Source organism: Dicentrarchus labrax, unplaced genomic scaffold (genome assembly GCF_905237075.1).
Source record: "Dicentrarchus labrax unplaced genomic scaffold, dlabrax2021, whole genome shotgun sequence".
Classification (NCBI taxonomy): domain Eukaryota; kingdom Metazoa; phylum Chordata; class Actinopteri; family Moronidae; genus Dicentrarchus; species Dicentrarchus labrax.
Genome location: NW_026136714.1, coordinates 12,368,407 through 12,392,686, shown reverse-complemented (window position 1 = coordinate 12,392,686; position 24,280 = coordinate 12,368,407). Strand labels below are relative to the sequence as shown.

The 24,280-nt window shown below is 38.9% G+C and overlaps 1 protein-coding gene across 3 annotated transcripts in view; it reads right to left on the bottom strand.

Annotated features, from left to right (window-relative positions):
- Positions 1–22,847, bottom strand: part of ipo11 (importin 11) — a 116,905-nt gene extending 94,058 nt beyond the window's left edge. For 2 of the 3 annotated variants that reach the window (XM_051421991.1, XM_051421993.1), the window contains exons 1-7: positions 22,717–22,847; positions 18,222–18,371; positions 15,918–16,018; positions 10,250–10,322; positions 6,917–7,120; positions 907–1,039; positions 563–621 (exon numbers count right to left, since the gene is read on the bottom strand). In XM_051421991.1, the coding sequence (XP_051277951.1) occupies positions 563–621; positions 907–1,039; positions 6,917–7,120; positions 10,250–10,322; positions 15,918–16,018; positions 18,222–18,359 (708 nt within the window). In that variant the 5' untranslated portion in view covers positions 18,360–18,371; positions 22,717–22,847. Of the gene's footprint in view, positions 1–562; positions 622–906; positions 1,040–6,916; positions 7,121–10,249; positions 10,323–15,917; positions 16,019–18,221; positions 18,372–22,445; positions 22,573–22,716 lie in introns of those variants that run through there. The other variant, XM_051421992.1, reaches the window with a different exon arrangement.
- Between the last annotated feature and the right edge of the window lie 1,433 nt (positions 22,848–24,280).

The following is a 24,280-nucleotide window of genomic DNA, read 5'->3' as shown; positions in this document are numbered from 1 at the left end:
ATCTGTATATGTGGCTTAATTTTTTATTACTAAATGTGTATTTTGTGTAAAAAAAAAAAAAAAAAAGTATTTGAAACCTCACTTTACAATTATTCTCTAAAACATTTACTGCATTTCTTTCACGTTGACTGGCAAAAACGGGAAGCAGTCAGAATCTGCAGCTGGAGTTCAAAGTACTGGGACATTTTATGTAAATTATTCCATTAACTCTGAGCTATGGACGAACCAAAACCCTATCCAGACAGGCACTTCAGATTTTTCTTTTTTTCTTTTTTTCTTTTTTTTTAAACCGGGGCTATTTAGACTAAATTAAATTAACAGTTTCATGGAGTCAGACTTTCTTCACATTGACAGTGGGAGGAGAGCTCATACATAACGCTTGACTCTTTGAACCGAGACAAGGCTTAAGGCACTTTCAATCTTCACGGCCATCCACATCTTGCACACTGTGGAGTCACACATTGGAGTCATTTTTAACTCAAAACACTAACAGGAAAAATATCAGCTTTTCCAAATATGAGAGGTTCTTTAGCAGCCACAGCTGAAATAATTTAAGACTCACCATCACTTCCATATTCTGTTGTGGCTCTTGAAATCCGTGGACTGTCAACTTGCGAAGCACTGAGAGGCGGCAGATAGGAAAAAAAAAACATCTGTATGCAGGATTGTCGCTAATTGCAAATAAAGTGAAAAGTAGCAGAACATATGAATATCTCAAGAAGTTCACAACTTGTCCGTTAATAAAGTTTTTGTGAATAGATGGAATCTTGACCAAAATCACATTATGCAACATGCAGGCAGTTATTTAAGGCCATGATTTACTTACAGTTTTGTATGAATAGATCACTGAGTGGCTTTGTATGAGAACGCAGTTGTGCGTGTTTGCGTGTGTGCATATTTTGATACCTTTAAGGGAGAGGAGTGTCCTCTCCAGTGAGCTGAGCGCAGCAGCCTCATCTCTGGTGTAGATCTGCTGGAGGAAGCAGTCGGTGTGATGGCTCCACAGGGAGCATGCAAAGCTGTAGATGCCTGACGCCAGCTGCCAACATACATATAAACAGTACAGTCAATCACACCCTGACAAAATTATTCTGGATCAGTGATCACATTCAACAACATTTGAGATGATTCTGGTGAACACGTGAAATTAATCACAAGTGTATCTGCACACCAGATTTACATGTGTGCAAACTGTGTCTGTAAAATGAGACAATCGCATCAAGCTACACATAAAAACACTCACACAGAAACAATGCACACAGAGAGCAAAGATGGACCTCTGAGTCACAGGTCTAATTTAGCTCCAAATGAACTTCCTATTAGAGACACTGCCATAATATTATTTGAGCCCAAACCAATTACTTTCCCCCCCAATGAAGGCATTCTCCTGTACAAGCAAGACATGATCATCAAAAGGTAGACAAAGGTACTCTCAGTACCATTAACTGCAGTATATAGTCTGGCCCAGTCGTCTGTTTTCATAAAAAGAATAAACAGAATAGAAAATAGCGTAGCAAATAACATTACATCTCTGGAACTATTCAATCTCAATATTCAATAAAATATTATTCAAGCATTTCAGTGTGATATGGCTAAAGAAAAACAACACACTGTTGTGATGTTTAAAGACAATTCTGGCACCAGATGAAAATGAGTCTGTAAAAGTTTCAATCATAACATTACATCTGAAAGAAAGGAATTGAACAACTAATTACTAAAACTAAATACAGAAGAACTCCGTGTTCTCAGTAACACTTAAGTGTTAAGTAGGAGAAATCTGAGAACCAGTGCTTAGGTTGGTGATGTATGCCTTCTGAAAGAGAAATCCCCACTTTGACAGCACAGCATAGGCTTTGATAGATTCTTTACAGAAAACTGCAAGGCTGGCAAGTTTCTTCTTTGGAGAGATTTTTTGAGAGCTTGGCACGTCCTATTCCTCAAACCCCAGACTAATTCAACACATGGAATCTAACAGGGATGAACCCAGTTCAGGAAACACTCTCAAATTCTTCTTTTCTCACTCTTGGTGTTCTGTTTTCAGGAAATCAATCAACTGATGTGCGAGTATGTGTGTTTTCGGTTGGTTCTAAGGTCATTTTAAGTTTATCCTACAAGGCCAAAAGAAGCTGCACAACTAGATTAGGATTACAAATCAAACAGGTGATCAGTATACAGTGTTTTCCCAATGCTGTGACCTACTAAAAGTACATTTGCATCCTAACCGCCTATTGATACTGTTGTTGCTATGCGTCTGTCTGTCTCCCTCTCTCCCCCTCTCTCCCTCCCTCCCTCTCTCCCTCCCTCCCCAACTGGTCGAGACAGACGACCACCCACCTACAGCCGGAGGATCTGTCCTAGGTTTCTGCCTTTTAACAGGCAGTTTTTCCTTGCCCTTGTCGCCAAGTGCTTGCTCATGGTGGTACTGTTGGGTCTCTGTAATTAATGTTAAAGAGTTCGGTCTAGACCTGCTCTATTTGAAAAGGGTCCTGAGATAACTTTTGTTATGAATTGGCGTTATACAAATAAAATTGAATTGAATTGAATTGAATTGATACTCAACAGGATTTTACTACGCCATAAAACAATTGCAAAAAGGATTGCAAAAACTTCAGGTACCATTAAGTATGAGTCTGTATAATCTTGATGTCTGATATAAGTCTAACTTTGAATTAGTCTCTAATGCTTCTCTAGCATCCCGCTGATAGCGCTTGTCCTTCACACCCACAGACTAAACACAAGTATAAATATAGCCCAATTAAATAAATATATTACATAACTATCGAGTGCCATATTCATTTAATGGTGAAATGAAAGTGCCGTGAAAAATTATGATAATCATCCAACTAGAGTCCGTAATTATAGCTCAAACAACACAAGTTTCTTTAAATAACTTCTGAAACAACTTCTTCTTCATATGCAACAACATGTTTAAAATAGCTTATATAGAATATCAAGGTGTCACCTCAGTAAATTAATAATTTAACCTGTAATCCTTTCTCTATGCTATGATTAAAACAACTCTGTCACAATCAGACTTCAGGAAATGTAAACTTGAATATGATTAAGGAACAGAGTAGATATCCCATGCAGTGTACAATAAAACTCCTCAACAAGACCCTTTACATACTGTACTGCATGTGCAACAAGAACCAAGTATTTACTGGTAGAAGTTAGCAGCCGATGGTGAACCAACTAACCACACCTGCTGTTTGCAACATTAGACACTAGACAATCACACAATAGGGGTGTTTTTCCCATGATCGAAAAAAAGACTTGATCAGCGTGCCTGAAGGAGAGGATTTTCTAAGCTTGATGCAATTTACTGAGCCAGACTACAATCCCCATCATGGCCCCAGGTGGCACACTGTACCGGAAAGCATTATGAAACAGCAAGATAACAATAGGCCCAGCTTGCCACACCTGAAAAAGTTACCTAAAATCACAAACTACTAAAGTCCCCTGGCAACAGATTACATCTCCATAACATGCAACTTCACTTTAGTCAACTCACTTGATAACCATGAGTATATCAGAGAAAAGCAGTCGGTTATTTAGTCGGCTGCCAGTAATTGGGGATCCATCTGAAATCCAGTTAATGACTTTTGTGAATTGTTGCTGAATCATTCAAGAGAGAATTCCGATGCATCCAAAAATCAATTATTTTTCCGTATGTGTGTGTGTCTGTTTTTGTGCGCTCTGGAAAGCTCTGCAGTTGCAAGACCTGTGTGTATCTGTGTGCGTGTGCATGTGTCTGCTCCTTTTCAGACAGAGACAACAGAGAGGCAAATTTCAATAAAAGCAAACAATTTCCTCCATCTGCAAGCTGATTCCCTATTCCAGCAGGAAGAACTCGCAAACTAAAGCAATCCAAGAAAAGTGCAGTTCATTTCACTTGACAATCTGTTTATGAATACCCATGCTGTGGGATATTGCCCATTTATTGCTATTCAAAAAGGCACAAAAACAGACTCTGGGTATCACCTGCCCCATTCATCTCTAAACTTATTGCATGTTTGAGAGCCAGAAAAAGCAAACAACCTCAACATAAAGTCAATGCAGTATCTTTACAACAATGCAGTGCATTTACAGCTACCCCACAAGGTTACTCTGAACAACCTCTATACCACTTTTTAGAAAATTAAGTGAAGTATCTTCTTTTTAGAGAAAGCATTCTATAATATATTATTACCAGAACAACTCTCTTCGTTCAAAGAACAGAATGCAGTCTCATGTAAGCCATATACTATTTAGCAAAGTGAGAAGAACAACAGAAAAAAGTTGTAGGTGCGGGTTGATGATTCATACATACAGTAGCTGTGTTAAGAGAATGATACTATTCTGAGTGGCAAAAACAAACTCTATCCAAAGGCACAAACAAATTCTGTCTGTGGAAGTATTTATATTATTCTAGCTTCAGGAATACATACATTATATTTCTACATCTCTCTCAGTGTGGTTTTAAATGCATTTATGTGCTGGTAAATTCAGTAAACTAACAAAATATGTGGGGTTTACAATGCACCTGCCCACATATGACACACTGGCCTCTGGGAAACACCAGATAATACAGTATGTACAGTTGATGAATGACAGCAACCTGCCTGTTGGGATCAGGCTTGACGCCCATGTGTCGAGATCCACTTGTGATATGTGTGAGTTATATTCATTTTGATATGTCATCTCGTCTTCCATGCTACTGCTCGGGGCAACATCATCCACAGTTCAATTGTAAGATTGAGACTGCACAATCATCCTGTTTGGTTGCAATGAGAGTCTATTATTCAATAATAAAATTTTCGATTGTACGGCTGCATTATGAAACACTGCCACTCAGGCATGGCCTATTTAGCAACGTGAAGCTTTTCTCAAGCACTGACTTCTTGTGGTGCCTGTTTATAGATCAATTTTCAAGATTAATGGTTTTTAAATTATTTTTCACCCCTTGCTTATTCTCTACTTGCTCATCATATTATGAAGGGAAGAATGCTGTTATAAACCTCTGCAAATTCGCAATGTCAAATTCAATTTCTCTTTTCCATATTTTAAGTTTTTACAGATAAAAGCAGCAGGCACAGAGCCCTTCTCCTTCATCTTGTTCCCTCATTGCTGTCTCCACTTTCACACTTCTAAAATTTGTCTCCTCCTCTTTGAATACAGCCTCGACTTTATCTTTACACCTGTTTCCTCATTACTCCATAACTTCTTCTGATGTGATCCCTCCTCCTGTCATTAGCAGCACTCGATTACTTCAACCACTTCTTCTCCACACACCCACAAGCTGCCTCTTTGCCACCTCCTCCCTTTCCCTTTTTCCACACAGTATCTGTTTAGCTCCAGTCTGGAAAAATTACTTCACAGCCTAAACCTCAGCAAGTGGGCCAGTAAAACAAAGAGCTAGTGAATGTACTGCTGTCGATGCATCATCTCCCATGATGCAGTCAACATGGTCTACCAACTGCTTTAGCTGGGACGAAGGACTGGAGAGAAGAGCGCACACTCATCAGGTACAAGAAGACGTGCTTAACACCCACACACGTTAACAGTACTTATGTACACATTATGTCTGCAATAAATAGAGTTAGAAAAAGAATAGTGTAAACATAGTGGGTAAAAGAGTGAGCTTACACTTGAAGAGATACTTAACTGTCCAATGCAGACTGAATAAATGGCAAAGGCAACGTTCAGGAAACCAGTGACTAATCACTTTGTTCTTTAAAAACTTACAACCCACTATAAAACTCCAGTTTTTCCTTATTTCAATGCTTTCTTTGGTAATTGTTGACTGTTGAGTGTGAGTTTTTCTTGCTCAGCCCATGATTGAACAGTCAGGTGTGGTATGTGGGATATAACGGACATAAACGTCATTTAAGGTTCAAAACCAGTGAAGATGTCCTATAGTCAGACTTCACAAGTATGCCACTGGAATTGAAATTAACAGTGTTGCATTATCCTTTGTCTTGTTACCTCTTCACAATGCGTGGTGAAGTGTGTGGATGCGCGGCCACCGATCCACTTAATGTCGTGACAGGGGAGAGAGAGCAGAGCATGGGCCATTTAGCATCAAAGTCATCAGTGCATCATTTAAAAAGCGCACTGTTTAATGGGGCTCAGACCGTCTTTGTTCCTCGTATTGCCTAAGGGCACACATTTTGGCATAGAGGCCACTGCACGATGTCCAACTATTTGGTCACAGTCACTGCTTCTGTTGTCCACTGGTCTGTCACTGTCTTTCTCGCTCTGTTGGTCTGGGAGATCATTGTATTCCCCTAAACCCCTTCTCTTCACAATCGTCTTTCTACTTAAGTCATGTGTTTTTAAAAACCATGGGTGGCAAAAAAAAAAAAAAACAGTATTTGCTCTGATTCACTGCCTGTTTGAAAGAAACATGAATTCACAGAAACAACACTCCTTCGAACACAATATCTCTTACACGCATAACTAGAAATACAGACAAGTCTATTCCCAAACATGTCAGTCATGCTTGTGTCATGCATGAAAGAAGACACATGTGCATGCATGTCCTACCACAAATCTTATATTTGACACGACTCAGAGTAGCTAAACAGCATCTCCTTCAGGCTAAATATGAAACTGAAAAACCTGCAACTCTCAAGGTAATTTCACCTCTCATCTATTCACATTCAAAAAGTTCTGCAGAAAAAAAGAGTTAAAGAAAAAAGAAACATGACAAGTCAGAGGGCATGAAACAATAAAAAGACAGAAGGTGGCAAACTACAAAGGCAGCAAAGTTCAGTGGACAGAGTTCACATTTTATTTATTTTTTAATTGTTGACCTAAAGCCACCTTTATTCAGATGTGCAAAACTACTGCATCAAGTGAAGGGGAACAAACAATGTGAGTGAGTTATAAAGATGTTGAGTGGTGACAAAACTAACAAATGGCTCTGTGGACTTACATCCTGGAAAAGTCGTCTGTCCTGCGCCAGACGTTTGGACGCTAGGGTTTTGGTGACATGATAGAAGGTTAGCAGCGCTCTGTGCTGCTGCAGGCCATCCTGACCCTTCACAGACTCTAGCAGAATGGGAATGAGCTCTGGCCATTGCCTGGGGCAGTCCAGACGGGCCACCTTGGCTATCAGTACTGCAATCTGGGTCGCTATCTGTTGGAAAAACACAGAGAAAATACAAATGACCGGAGGCAAAGCATTAACACAGCAGAAGGTGGTTATGCCAAAGGAATTGTACTACATCTAGAACATCACTTAACAATATAGCACAATGTCATTAGATATTATTTTAAATTAATAGACTGCACGAGTGGGATACAAATCATATTGTATACAGCTTAGTGCACAAAGTATCCTTTATGCATCTCCTGTTACAGACGGGATGAGTCACATAGATAACATAACTCAGAACAGAGTGCTTGTACGGGTGTGTTACATGTTCAGAGCCTTCAATACAAGGACTATACTATGAAATGTGTGTCACATGACCTTGTCACAGCTTCACTGTCATAATTTTTCTTGGTTCTACACGAAGTATACTTGACACTGACTACGGGTGAGACACAATCATTAAAGCTAAACAGTGAGGTCAAATGTCCAGATTGAAAAGGACATGATATACTCCAGCAGATTGTGGGCAGTGTTTAATAAATGTATTAAAGCTTCTGTTACTACTTGGAAACACCCGTATTAACCAATTTCGTTCACACCATATAAACATGTGTTGAGTTTGATTTGACAGCTGTGGTTCACACGTCCTGTTCCAGTGTAACCATAGTATTAGCATAAACATCCAGTTGAATCAGCAGGTGTAGTTTATTTGTATCCACATATTAGCGAGGTGATGCTCTGTGGCAACAACGGATATTCACTCAAATGTCAGTTTATTAGGTACAGTCAGATAAAACTAATCAAGTCTAATGAAACAGCCCTGCAATAAATCCTACCTTTGTGAAGGTTATAAAGATCAGTTTTTGTTTAAACTGTTTTATAGACGTGTTAATTTAACTTTATGGTCATCTTCATGGTTTGCAGTGATGTTAACTTTTATTGCGATATGGTGAGAAGAGTTTCTAATATTTTGTACACGCAATTTATATCAATAATGATAGACAAAGTTGATGGCTCTGTTACAACATTATAAATTACACTGTTAATTTGAAGATGATAATATTTTCTGTGATGACAGCTTTATCATTAATTCCCAAATCAATTAATCTAGCCCATTTTTACATTCATATTACAAAGATTAAAGCAGAAATGCTTGTCTTTTGATCCCCAGTAATGTTTTATGGTACAACCCACAATCAGTCAGAAAAAAATAGAAAAATAGGATTGCATTGCCTATAAAATTAATGCTTTGATAAAACACACCATTAAGCCTTTAGTAACCTAATTTTCCTAAGTTATGCATAATCAGCATGCATGCAAATTTAATCAATCAATAAGTCATTATGTCTTAAGAAGGTGAGGTTACAAAATTTGCCCTGTTTATAGAACTCTGCTAACTGTCCACACAACATTGGCACACCCACACTCGCATGCACAAATATTCTGGAGTTTTGATTCAACAAGGAGAGGCTATGACTAGTGAGACATATGGTGTTTAAATGGTATTCATTGGTTGCCATATGGACCCTGTCAGTCTTGATGTTGGAGGGCTCTCCCTCAGGGACACACAAGCTGTAGCAACCAGGATGGATGGCCACCATTCAGTGCCACCTTCCATGTCCTCATAGACAGATGTATTACACATTACTTGATTCCTAAATTATTTGGTTGTTGCAGCCTTCCCTAAGAACTGTAAAAATAACAGAAATGTTTTTTTAACCCTCAAATGAGATGCACAATTAGATCTACAGTAGTATTGCTTGTCATTGTCTAGCACACAGGCATCTATATTACCTTTTGTTAAAATAGTACACTTAACAGTACATGTTAAAATGAAAGCCGTCACTAAAGCTTAGTGATGGGACCTACTTCTAGGGATGCAAGCACCAATACCCCTTTTTTTCAGACCAAATACAAGTACAAGCACTTGCATTTGTGTACTTGCCAATACCAAGTACCAATATGAGTACTTAATAATACCATTACAAGTCTAACAAAGACTTGAAAGTGTTGTATTTTCATTAGGTGTTCCTCACTTTCTGACTGTAAAAAATTAAATGTGTGAAAGTTGCTAAAAATATCTCCAAACTGCTGACACTGCTTCTCCTCCACCGACCTGCTCAACTAATGAGAGGTTACATAACTTTGCGCTGCTGTAAAGTGGCATCAGGTGCAGTACTGGAGTAGTTTTATAATTACAATTATGAGTACATGAGTACAGAAACTCTACAGCACATTTCTTACCATAAATCACTGTTGTCTTCCTCTTGGATTAATAAGAGTACTGTGTTTTTGCTTACATTCCTGTATTTTTTTCTCATATAGACAAGAATGAAATCTGCAAACTTTACTTCCATCTTTTTCTGAGATGAGATGTGTTTGATTGGATGGAACAGCTGGTCTGGTCTTACTCAGTCTAGAAGGCATCAGAAAAAAAAAACTGTTTCGGTGTCAACAGGTGGTTGAAATATTTCACATCAGCTGCCTTTGCAACACTTCCTTATTAGAACAACTAGGCTTCTAAAGGTTGTTTTCCCCTCTCGCCTTCATTCCTTGAATGCACAAGGAGGCAGTGCAGAACAAAAACAGGTGGAAGCCTTTTTCAGAGTCTACTTCATCAAATTACACAAAAAACACTGACCCCAATATTCAATACAGTTTGACACCAGTGTTGGTTAAATATATGCAACTAAAATTAAATAAATAAATATAATATAATATAATATATACCGTAATATGATTATATAACATATTATATATATTCTGAAAGCAGGAAAGTCATCATGTGAACATCATGTTGGTTGTCATTTTGCAAGCAATGCAGTGTGAACTTTTCAATTTACACTTACAAAATTACCAGTATAGCATGCTGTTCAAATTGTAAAGCCCTTTGAGGCAAGTGATTTTGGGCAATATAAATAAAATTGACTTGACAACACTAATGTAACTTTGCCAGCAACAATTGCATATCTAGTGTTCATTATGGTAGATAACCCATTTCAACCACATTTAAAGCTTCTGTAAGTGTATTCTAATACCATACTGCAATAATTACAGTACAATACAGCCCAAAAAAAGTAAAACAGAAAGACAGTTTCTTTATACCAGTATATGATGCTGATTTTTTTTCATTATTATTTCCCATGGTGCATCCCATTTTTTCCCACTAACCTGATTAATAGGCTCATTGAAGTTTGTGATGAGACCAGCGCGCAATGATGTCTTCTCCTCTTCTGATAAAGCACTGTGAACAAACCGAATAGAAAGTTCAGAAGTAGTAAGTGGGTCAAGAAGACTAAGAGAGCAAGAGTAACACAATATCTGCACTTACTAAAGGAAAAATCAACACAAAAACAGTACACATATCAAAGTGGTTGAGAGAAAAGGACATTTCTCAAACTGATAAGAAATGATGGGCACCAAATAGCAGCAAAACACTTTTCAAGCACTGACTTTATTTCTTCCATCATGCATCACTTGGGGCAACTTCATTAAAAGTATTTAAGATTGTATTCCCACAAAGAGAGACAGAGAAAAATGAGACTAAACGATACAGAGAGAGAGAAATACATAAGGCTGCAGGAACATTCATGCAAAACACACATGCAAAAAACAGGGTAAAGTCTTGAACCCAGGACCCTCTTACTGCAGGACAAGAGTGCTACTGAGGAATGTAATATTATGATGACCCTGGCATTGTTGAATGTGGCTCCTATCCCGAGAGACTCCTTAGAATTTAATTTCAAATTCTGGAGATGCAAACCTCAAGCTTTGTGGTAAAGATATGAATATGACATCAATCTGCCAGGTTGTTAAGGGATCAATTAAATCTCTGTATAACACTATAGTGCAGGACCTGCCAGCTGCCTGATTTAATCAGTACGCCCTGGATTAACCCCCTTCTTTCTTCCAACACCACATCTTGTAATCTGCAACATGAGTTGAAGTTTCTGCAAACATAGTGTGACTCTGTAAAAAAAAAAAAAAAAAACGTTTACCCTAATTTACCCTGTTCTGTCGACTTTAACTGCTGAAGCTAGATGGAGTGGGAGAGTGTTTGATGTGAGGAATGAATCACACTGTAACCTTGGGCAGAGAGAGAAGAGATATGGGTGGAAGACAAATTACTGGGGGGAGAGTGTGAATTAGTCAAACAAGATTTACAACACACATGTTTTGGGAATCTGGAAATGAGGCAAGCTTTAAAGAAGTATGGATGGGAGATTAAAAGATATGTTAACATAAGCAAGTCTGTGCCCGAGCCTTGTTTTGTGTATGTCAGTAAAACGAACCGCAAAATCTGATGACTGGTGGAAAAGGAAAATCAAGACAGATTCTCAAGACAGATTCTCAGAGAATAAAGTTACCCTAATATAAGAGACAGAAAACAGCCACAGCAAAATACCTTTTTTTTTCCCTTCACCGCCATTTTATTTCAATTTAGCTGGAGTTAATGTAAGGATACATTTTAAATTTAAAACACAATTGCACAGCAACATAATCCTTCTGTGTTTATTTCAACTCCGCATCCACATACACACACATCAGTACAGAAGAAGCAGCAGAAGCATCATCTTAAGAGTAAATCCCTTTATCGTTACTTTAGATAGTTAGGTTGAGGTTCTTAATACAGAAGTAATGTTTCATTATCCTGCCTTAGATTTTCCACTTTTGCTTGTTCTGATGGGTCATCTTTGGCGAAACATTTAATAATATATAGCCAACAGGTAGTGCCAACTTTATAGTGTATATTTTCTTCAGTAAATTACTTTGATTCTTTATTTAAACTAGCACAACACTTTTACAAGACGCATTTTGGTTTTTATGTTCACAGCTTTTTTTTTCCAAGTCAAGTTTTAAGCAATGCAATTAAAAGTATTTAAAACGCCTTTCAAGGAAAAGGCACCTCTGCAAACAGGAATGAGCATGCTTGTCAGCCTTTAGACAGAATTATGCAAATGCATGCATTCTGGACTTGTCTTATATAAACTTGTGGTATCTCGTAAGCCTGTGTGGGCTGAGCATGTTTGAATGCTTAACACATTAATAAAAAACATTCCAATGTCAAGCTAGGGCACGCAACAGACTGATATCGGGTTGGGGAGTGTAAAAAAAAGTGTAAAAACGCCACAAAATACACTCACAACACTATTTAATTAAATCAACGTGTCTTCTAAAAGAAATATACATTGCCCTATTGCACATAGCTTTCATAAATTCTCAGTTGCAGAGCATTTGTTTTGGTTGTGTTTGATCAGATATGTTCAAAGCAGGCCAAACTATGATGACTAACTTCAAGAGAAAAATGGCAGGGCTCCAGAGTGCGGCCAAAATTTTTAAGAGTGCGACTAATAATTTTTCTAGGTCGCACTGGTGCACCTGGCGCTGCCCGGGTGAAAACATAAATTTATTTTGCAAGCGCATCATCTCTCTGTGTTCTCCTGTGACCGAACTCACACACTCATGGTAGGATCATATCGTGTTCTAAACCAATAAGAGACAGAACTAGGGTGGGTCTTTGCCTCTGATTGGCTGTGGTCCTGTTCACCGCGCTAAGTTGTGTGTGTTTAAAAATTGCCGAGCCCCGGTCCTTCGGCGAGAGCATCAGACTCAGAACCAGAGGAGGAGACAACCGAGTCTGGGATAGAGCCCGGCTCCGAAATCCAAATTAAAAAGGCCAAAATATATTCCTTCAGACAGGACTGGCTGAAACAATTTCCCTGGCCGAGGTACAACAAAGGACGTAACGCAATGCACTGCGTGTACTGTCAGGAGCGCGGTCAGAATATGGCCGGAAATAGTGCATTCGTGAGCAGGTCAACAACGTTTCGTATCGAACTTTTAATTGGAAATGTTTTATTTTGCTTAGTGTTTTAGTTTGAAATGTTCAATTTCAGCTGAGTGAAGCACTTTAAACACTTTATTTTTCTTTTTATATATAATTGTGCTTCAAATAAAGACAAGCATTTCTCTACACCTTATTCTTGTTTAAAAATCATTCACATTGTATAAAAGTTATGGAGAGCGACCTTATGGTGTTAAAGGCGACGCAATGAAAAATTTGGATACAGCAAAATGTTGTGCTGGTGCACCTAAAAAAAAAACATTAGGTGCGTGCACCAGTGCAACCAATGCAAAAAGTTAGTCTGGATCCCTGAATGGGCATGAGCATGTCTTTTCCAACTCATGCAGTATCTTCACATCTACCCCTGCATCTCTCCCACACCCCCTTGGTGCAGCACTTGAAAACCTCTGCATTAATCAAATTATGTCAACCGCTTTTTTAAAATATAAAAAATCTGCAATTAGTGTGCCCCTTTGTCTGACTGCAGACAGAAACTGCTTTGATTATTTATCCATGAGTTCTACTTATAATAGGAATTTACTTAACCTGTGACTTCCAAAAATGTCAGTTTTAATTGTATTTTTAACCCAGGCAAAACCTGTATCTTTCTGAGCTGAAAGTTAATGCAGCACAAATCAAAAATATCAATTTCTTATATTAATACATCAGCCCAATTTATCACCCCACCAGTGTCAGACAACGTGTATCTGGGTAGTTCGGGCACTAACAGTCTAATCTTAATAATCTAATCTCTAGCCTTTGGACAGCAAATGCAGAGAACATGGTCTTAGTCTGTTTCACTAATATTTCATCAGTGTGTGATGTTGAGTTCAAAAGATAGTCCTTGCAACTGTAATTTTCCACATCTTCTATAATACCTCCAGTTATATACCAGTGGATGGAAAAGTAACCAGAAACAGCGATAACATTAAGCCTGCTCAGTTAAAGTCAGTAATGTGTTGTAAACTAGGACGCGAGAATGGACGCTGGAGATGCGTATGGACATAAATGAAAGAAATAAGATCCGTCTCCTAACCTCACAGTGTTTCTTTTTGGTTCTTTTTCTGCTGAGACGAGACACTTTATAGATCATATGAAGTAAGGTATGTGTTATGTAGAGCATAACCCACATTGAAACAATTACAAATCAGAAATAAAGCCATGTGAGTTTTGGTTTCTTGTCTCTCGCCCCCTCGTTACTACTTTGTTCTACTGTTGTTAATATTATTAATCACATTAAAATAAATTACGATCTCATAAATCCAGAATCATTAATAACCTGGGTACAGTCCTGGATAGTATTAATAAAAAGGCATGAGGAAGTTGAAGTTATGAAAAAGGATGACCTTCAGTCAAGTATTTGACTTGTCACAGCAGAAAAAGCAAAAGCTGGAACATTAATGATGGCTCCATCATGACACTAAGCCTTCGTCACAGTACATGACTTTCAAAGTCGTCTAATCACTGTACTTTTCACACTGCACAACAATCTGTCTTGTAATTGAGAGACTTGAAGTCGTTGTGGTTTTCACACTACGTGACTGATCAGCAACGGGGTCAAACACTACAGGATCTTTCACAAGGAGTCATTAATAACACCATTAAAAACAAGCTCATTATGTATAATTAGGTAATTACATTTTATTTTATTTTTTTAAAGGGTAATCAGCAAACAGCACACTGCCCTTAGAAAGTGCAATAACTGCTAATTAGCCTGATCAGCCAGCATCAGTAATCGATACACACATTATTAAAACCCTTTAATAAAACTAATAACTAACAGCAGTCAGCGTCTTATCAACCTTAACATAAGTTACCAACCTTATCATAGATTACCATCAGTTACCTTGTTTGTGTAGGGGTGACCAAATGTTAAAAATAAACAGATTAGCAATTTTCTGCTCCCTGCACCAGCCTCCCTTTACGTATTATTACATTTTGACAATTCCTTACGTGTCCATAACAACACCTAACTCTAGAAAAACTGAACTGGTAACTCAGTCCACAAATGTGATCCAACATGCACAATACTGCCATAGGAATATCTTAAGAGATCATATCATCAACATTTGACCAGTTACACAAAGAAATAAAAGAAAAACTAATATCAAATTGGACCAAAACCTGTTCTGTTTAAATAAAAAATAATAAAACCAATGAACTCAGTTGGGATACTGTAAATCCTAGTAATTACAGAATAAAAATGCTATGTAATGTGGCCCACGCTACATATATTTATGTATAGTGATACCATATGCATTGTGCTGTCCCATGCAGTATCCAACTCAAAGATTAATGACAATGGTCCAAAGGTAATCAGATAAATTACCTAAGGGCCAAAACCCTTTCACAGCACTGAATAAAATTCAGTTTACTGAACTACTGACAAGAGGGAAACAACTTTAGTAAGAGGAGAAAACTTTAGAAAGAAAGAAAAGAATAGCAATAATTTGAAGTGGTCAAAGAATGGCCACAGAGTTCTGAAGCAGAACCGATTACCTCCGGCCAACCGCTGTTCTACGAATTTAAGAGCAAATGTTCCATTCAAATCTAACAAAAGCCAGCCAGTCGGGTACCCAAAGACAGACTGTAGGCTTTTGACTCTCAAAACACAAAAGAATAAACTGAGTATAAAATCAGAGCACAATGATATGAATAATCAGGATGAAAAGTAAAAAAATGAAAGAAGAAAGCTGTGAAAAGTGGTGGAGACGAAACTACAGACGTAAGCTATAACTGGTAAAAGAAAAGACAATGGGGAAAATGAGGTATAACAGAAAAATGCAACTACAAATCTGTGACAAAAAGAACCGGGGGAAATGACAAAGCCTCAAAAACAGGAAGAGAGATTAAGACTGATGAATAGAGACAGAGTAAGAGTGAATGAGACAATGGAGGAGGAGAGAATAAAAATTAGCAGTGGGAGAGAGAAAGTGGTAAAGTGAGAGAGCAAGGCTGAGCAATAGGGAACAAGAGAGACCAGCAGGCACTTACTGAGGCGCTACTCTCCTCCAGTATCTGTCAATGCCATTTTTGAAGTACAGCACAGCCAGCCACCTGACGTTCACATCCAGCATGTGGTTATTGAAGATATTCTATGGGGGGAAAATATATATGCTTAGTTTTTTGTTATTTTGTTACCTCAAATAATAATACCAGGCAATTTAAAGACTGCCTCAGTTTAATGATGTGTGACAGCCCTGAAAAACAATGGCACCCATTAAAATACAGAGCACGCAGACTGTGATCTAGAGTGTCTAAATTGTACACACTAATGCAGTTTTATTCCTCATAAGTGCTAACATTTCTGAGTTGCAAAATGTAGCCATAACCCTAGAAAATCTGGCTGAGTACTGTCACTGTGTTCTCAAAGTCATTCTTCTATACAAGCGCAAAGACGGGAGCTCCATAGAGAGCAGCACAGTAATATCAGGGATTGGAATCTTGGCTCTGGTATTTTCGGGTTTAGGAGATGTAGGGTTTTTTTGCTTTAATACAGATATAAAACATTGCTATGTTGCATCAAGGGAACAAGAAGACCATTAGCAGGGCGGCACAGTGTAACTAGTGACTTGAATATGAAAGCAGAAATCTTCCCACGACCACTAAAGTTTTATTAGATGCATCAGTACAACCTGAATTTAGCTGGCCTGACTGACATTTGATTTATTGATGCTGTCCCTCCTGTACCATCTATATACTGATATACAGACACATAATTGTCCTGAATTAAATGAGCTAGGGCACATTCACCCTTTTTGCTTAATTGATATGGACCATGGCAGCACAGGAAGATACACAAAATGCATTAATAAAGTATACACCCATTTTGTCAAGAACGTCTTGAGAAATTTTGCGGCATCTTTGCCCAACACTAAATGAAGAGTATGAAACTGTGCCCCCAACCCCCAAATAAAAATTAAGGCAACTGCCTCACCCCGCGATTCCACCGGGGATACAAGAACCACGTCGATGGGACATAGTAATTTTTAAAAAAAAGATTTATTTAGCCCACATTTGTTTCCCTTTTCACAAATTGCTACCGTTAAAAGTATGACAAATTAGCTATTAGCAGTTCCTGTTTGTAATTTACCCATGAATGTACAGACATCTATCACTGGATTAATAATAAATACTGAAGAAAACTTAAAAACATGATGATTATCAGGCAAGTTCTGGATTTTAACAGAGCATCCTTTATTCTATTATTTCTAGGCGGACCTATGGATGTTTATTCAAGATACTAACATCCTCAAGAAGTGTAGGTCGCACTGAATACAATGTGAGTTATGACTGAGAATGAGCACACTTTTTTGAAGCAAATTGCAGCAATCAGGCGCTAAGGGTTTTTAAGTACCTCAATATCCTCAATGAGCTGCTGCAGCTCCAACGGCTCGCCGTGTTTATAAGTGGTACATAGTAAATGTGATGGCAGACAGAAGATTTAAATGCCTCCAAATTCTGAAGTTACTATATTTATTCTATTTTAGTCTTTGTTTCACAGTTAGACTTTCTCTAACCAGACAATCTATTTCTCTGTGTAATAAAAAAAATAACTAATAAAAAACAGATTAACAAATCTAACAATTCACCTGAAATTTCTTGCTATGACACTAACTTACACTTTTTATCATAACCTGACCAAAGGGCAGGGACAAATACACAATTTTACATGCAAGTTACACTGTTTTTTTATTTTTAAACTGTAAATACTTTGTAAAGATTAGATGATAAGCGAGACAAGTGAAATACTACACAAGCCACCTTAGTTTTATCGGAAAAAGTGTCTTTTAAGACATACTTGAAACAGGACGTTGTGTTATCTGTTGTTTTTTTCAACAATGTACTCATGACAAAAATATACAAAATAATAAATGTTCCTGTAAATGGAATAGGTCTTTGTGCTTAGCGAGGCAGAACACATTCTGGGCCAATTTCTCTGCTCAACGCACAGAGATGAAACTGAAATCCATCTTTTCATTTAAGCCCAACTGAGACGGTATTCCTTTAAGGATTAACATGGGCTTTGTGGTGAATATACAGTAAAAGTTGAGTGTTATTGTCATGCAGCTTGAAAGATATTTGTCTCTTATTAAGAACCTCTCTACAAAGAAACACCCCCTATAGTTGATTGAATTAAGTTACTTACAAGCTAAAGTGCATAAGAAATTAGCACAAACCCAACGTCACCCTGATTCTCTGTAAAATACACCACATTCATTAACAGCACCATTCATTAAAGTTTTAATCATTTTCACTCCAGCAGATTCATTCCAATTATTTGATATCATCCCTCACCAGGAGGACAGAGTAGAAGCCTGGCTGGGTCTCCCACTGTCGGAGCTGCTCCTCCGCAGGCTTCAGCACAGCTGTGTCCTGACTGGTAGCGTGGGTTAAGGCCTGCAGCACCACTGAACTGGCACCGTCAATATTCATAGCTGGATATATCTGCAGGGGGAATACGAGAAAGGGAAGGGGAGGAGGGAAGAAACAGACGAGAAGAGTTTCATTGCTCTTGTTGTAAAAAGTTCTGGCTGAGTTGAGGAAGAAAAAAAACCTTTAAAATAGTTTCACCGTAGGGAAAACAGCATAATAAAACATCATTGAAAAGCTGAGGCAGTCAAATTACATCTACAAAAAAAATGTCAGAACAAGGTATACGTCTTTCCGCAAGCTTTGTCTGGCTTTATCCCGTTGTCACCCATTTTTATTATAGATCAAGCAGTGCTGAAATCACTGACAAACATAGTGAGGAAGAAACAAATCCTTCTGAATAAAGAAAAAGCACACCTGATAGAAACACTGGCAGTCATCTCTACCACCCAAAGAGCTGCTCTACGTCCCAGATATTCGAGCACCCCAGCTTCACAGGTCCAAAGGTGTTTTTTAGTTTCAAAGGAAGTACCAAAGTCAGTCGCATCTGTGCCTTGAAAAAGGGATACTCAGATAGAATAATAAACTACTTCCTCCTCATGAATCCTTCTTTATGACATCACCTCAACGTTTTCAGAGGAGTTTGAGAATAATAGGATAAATGGTGAGAAAAAATAGCATGGTTGTTTATTTCTTTCCATTACAAAACATAGCCAACTTATTTTCTTCAGCTTCAGGTGCCTTCCCAATTCCTTCAGAGAATATATCTGACAAGCATGAAATGTAAAGCTTAGAAAACTGCTGAGAAAGGCTGCCATCTAGAGCCCAGAAACAAACAGTCAGCGTGTGCTTCTGTAAATGGTATGTGCATTAGAACCATCTCCACATAGGAATACAGTAGCAGAGCTTTGCCCACACCTGTTGTCACATAACAGAGACTGATTTGTTTAATAAACAGTCCATGAATTATTAATTCAGTAGCAAATCTATAAGGAAGTCTCTGAAGGGGTTTGTCTGTTAAAAGGTGTAATCGTAGCAAGAGTACACTCTTAAGATTAATGACGGGCCTTTATGTCTCTGGTGGCTATCACACAACTCCTGCTGAAATGTGAGGGACCTTCCTTAGGGATCATTTGCCATGTAAAACAATATCAGAGATGAAAATCCAAAAGCAAACCCTAATACAACAGTGACTGCATTAAATGCACATGGAGACTAAGTACAGGATGGTGCATCCCAATTATGTTTATGCGCATGTAAACATTACATCCTGGTTTCAGAAAACTGGATATGCATTCATCCCAGTTTTGAGTATCCCAAACATGCTTTCTGGAGTATCTAGAGGAAGAAATTGTGTGGCATGTTAACACCTACTCCGGTTTCCTGAATAGTCTCTGCAATGTGCGCAGATGCGTCGTCAACTCAAGTTACGCAGTGGTTAGTAAGTTAAACAAAAATAACATATGACACAATCATGATCTGCATGTTACTCTGATCTTCCATTACTGGTGATCAGATGGAGAAGTTAAATCCAGCAGAGAGGTATAACTGCAGCAGTGTCCAGACAGCCTGAAACTAAACTGTGCTCATCTTCAATTGCTGGGGAAGCTGGTACAGAAATAAGCCTCTTGCAAGCACGTGATGCTTGCAAAGCCGCAAAAGATTGGAAAGTGAATGTTCCATGTAAATAAATCATACCCCAAACAAAAAAAAAAACAAACCAGAATAGGACTCAAAAATTCAGAGACAAACATAATATACTAGAGTAGTACAGGGAACTTTACTGTCCCCAAGGGAAGCTTGTCTTGGGCACAATGCTACAATCAGCTGCTTCATATAAAAAAAGTCACAAAACCAACATGAAACTCATGAAACATGAAGAAGACATCTGACTAAACTTTTAACATTGACAAAATGGCGGCATGAAAGAGTGACTGTAAACTTAAAGTGAATGAGTGCTGGTATATTTATTGCACATTGCTCTATCGCATTTAGGAGATTAGATTATATCTAGATTTAGATTTGGGGATAGACAGATTAATCAGTCGTCCAATTATCTAGAATTTTGAGATAATCTGCATCAGCCAATGTCTGTGCTCCCAAGGCTGATAAACAAAAAATGTCTTCAGACACATCTGCAGGTAGCCTTGTTAGTGTGGCTGCTGTGGAACGATGTCAGAGCTCACCCTTGTGAGATCTGGGAAAGTGGGGACAAAATTGGTTTTGAGCCCTGTATTATAACTCCCATGCATCCTTCTGTACACATATGCCTGAATTTAAAAAAAGGAGAAAAATCCAAATTGAAGTGCAGTAAAAGTTGTGGCTGACACTGGGTGCAACAAGAGTGAAATGTTACCTAATTGAAAGAGCATGACAGAGCAGTAAGATTTTCTTCCCTCCACCTGCAACTAAACACACTACAATGTATTTTGGTGTCTATCCAAAGCAATCCCACTAACACAGATTCTGCAGATTGGCTTGGGATACCGCCCCCCATTCTCTGCTGAGAGTCTTTTCATACACACGTGCTTCACACAGCATACGCAGTGAGCACAAACAAGGGGTTTTGGCCCTGCTGTAAAGTGATTACAGAGAGTTATCTTTAAGTGTTTAGAAAAGTGTATTCACATCTGTGAGCTGTGTGGCATTTTAAGATGCTGTCAAGATGAACTAACAGGTGGTACCATATCAATGCAAACAAGGGGTATAATGGTTCTGAAACCGAGATCGAAACTGCGATACAAATATTGGCGGCTTCAAGTCTCGGTTGAAATGTGGTCAGTTGTTGTTGGTGCTGCTTCTCTAGCTGCCCACTAGGTCTGTAACATCATAGGCCTAATTCACTGCAGACATGACTTGCCGTGGTAGGAGACATATGAGTGCTAATAACATTGATGTGTCCCAGTAGCCGTGACAGTGAGCCAGCATGCACAACACCAGGACCATAAAAACAAAGCAGCTAGATGGAATTCAGCCGTTATAAATTTAATTATTTACACCTATGCTTTTCTTACTGTGACATATAAAAATGTCCCCTGTGAAAAAGGCAGACTGTCAGATTTTATATAGCCTGCGCTGTCTAATTAAAGCCCAACGTGTCCCAGGTCAGAAATACATGCACTCTTACTTCATATGCTGAAAGAATTCACACACTGTCAGGAAAATCTCTGTGCAATAACACTGTGACTCAAACATCCTCCGTACCTGTACAATTATTTATTCTCATCGTTTAAATACAGTTTCTTATTGACACATATAACCATCACTCAAAACAGATCTATGCATGCCGTGCATACTGTATAAACTGTCCTATCTACATAATGTATAGAAAATAACCTGACACACAAACATACGTATTCATCCCTGCAGCCTTTGCACTATCGTCTGCTGTGGTTTATATATCTGTACACAGTAGTTTGTTTGTTTGTTTACACTGTGGAGCTTATTCCCCTGTTTATCCTGCTCTATACGTACATTGAGAGCAACATAAAACCCGAGTCATATTCCTTATATAGGTAATAATACCGTCGAATAAAAGTGAGTGTGACGGGTGAGGAGACAGACAGGGACACTGTGAGGGGAATCGTACCGGTGACCCTTGCGACATGCGCATTACCCGCTCTCAGTGATGTTGTATCGCAGCAACCCTTACACACAGACTGTGTGTTGGGGTGGGGGTCTTATCCAAAGTAAGCCAGCTGAATATCTGGTGTTTTGCATATGGCCCCTGCTTGCTAACACTCGCTAGCTTAGTTGTCAAACGCTGGCTGCGTGAACAAGTAAGCTAGCGACAACATACCGTGTATCCGCTAATGAAGGCTAAACGCTGATAGCATTAGCTCCACCAACAAAACAAAACAAACGTTACCTTCGATGCAGCTAAGTCACATTTCACTAAAGCTAAAGTTATCCTCTTGCCTGGCCCTATTACAGTATACAGCTATGTGCGTCTACAGGCCTTTGTCACAGCACAGAAACGCTGTTTTGATAAAGACTTCAAAAAGCACACACGACATAATAACATTGATAAGAAACGTGTTCATGAAGTGGGTTGGTTTATTGTTGAAGCGCAGAGAGAACCAAAACAAGTGGTCAGAAGGGAGCAACAACTACTACCATTAACGTTACATGTAATTTATTTCGACTCACAATTGACTGTCGTAGCTCATGTTGCTATAGTGGCCCTCTCTGCGTGTCATTTACAATAAATATAAGACAGCCGCCCACTCAACCAAAGAAACGGGCGATACTGAGTTTCCAAATCATGCATACCCCAGACACCGAAGCTAACTTTGGGGTTAGCCAAGCAAGCTAAACTTATTCAACGCGAAACAAAAGGGCCGACAGTGTCCGTGGTGCAACGTAACGTCTTTCCGCAAGCACGTGTGTGAAAGAGAGTGAAACATAAAACCGGACTCACCTACAAGACTGACGGTGGGGGGAAAAAAACGGAATCTATGCTTGTAACAGTGGCTGCTAAAGCTCGGCCAGTGGGAGTGTAGTGGGAGGTGGACGCACACGCTTGTAGGAATGGCGCGAGCAACACAGCAGGCGCGCTCTGATGACGTCCGAGGTTCAGCAGATTTCCTTCGTCATGAATGAATGAATGAATGAATGGATGGATGGATGAATGGATGGATGGATGGATGGATGGATGAATGGATGGAGCCAGCTGTTGTTGTGTGCTGTGCACGCATCGTCACTGCCTCTCATCGTTATTGTTGTGTTTTGGAAAGTACTCAAAGCATGTGATTTCGGGAGTTACTTTGTAGAGCTACATCTGTGTAGATTTGTAAGATTTATAAAGGTGATAAAACTGTACAGGATGTACATTATCAGCCCTGTACTATAAAAAATATAACTTGCCTACTCAAGCATATTCATGAATGTGAGCCCAGTGGGCCTGGCAAAAACATCAAGAAGTCAAGCAATACAACAGTTTAGTCTCTTCCAGAAACTCTGTCCTCACGATTACGTGGCCTCACCCAATACGATGTCGTTTCGAAAGAAATCTCCGTAAACACGGCGTCGTTTCCAGAAATATCTGCGTCCACACGGATTCACTGAAACCGCCGCAAAACGCTGTAGTGCATATGCCAGGCCTGTACTCTACACTAAAACCGGAAGAGAAGCCATGGAGCATGTGCTGTTTACAAACAAGTAGTAGTAGTGTGGCATTGTTGTTGTTGTTATGATGCGTCTAGCGGTGGCGGCTGAGGTTAAGGGCTAGAGAGGCGGGGCTAATACGTCATCGTTTAGGAAAAAATCAGTTTTCGCCGTCCAGACGACTCCGGCAATCTGGCGTTTTCGGATTTTCCCACTCTGGGACACGTTTCCAAAAAATACAGTTTTCACACCCCGAAAACGCCGTATCCGTCTGGACGCGAGGCCGATACGATAAAGTATTTATCCCGATTCGAGAAAAACTTATTTGTGAGGACAGGCCCTTAATCTCTACACTGCTCACAGTTTAACACATCTAAAGTTAGTGTGAATTGTGACACCTATTGCTTCTTTGTAATACAGCGATTCTAACTATTTCATGTGCACTTCAAAGAAAGTAAAAAGACTCAACATGGAATTGTCTTTTATAAGAAATGTCATGATTCTGATGCATATAGAAATCGTATTTCTTCATTAGGGGTGTTGTGGATGAAATTAGGCCTGCAATTAACCATTATATTCATTATCGATGAATCTATTGATGAATAAGATGTTAATTGAATTGATAAGATGTCAAAATGTTGTGGCTCTTCTCCTGATTACATTATATGGTTCATGACAGATGGTTCATCCAATGACTTGCCGAGTATTTCTTAAAAGCGCCTGCCCATTAGACCCAGTATTTTCTTTAATCAGACACAAAGTTGTTAAGCATAGCAATCAAAGTTAGGTTAAAACGTTTGACCAGACCATTAAGGGGAGGTTCTAACCTTTTTGATGCCTAAGAGCTGATCTTGAGACAGTGTGCGGATTCTCGAAAT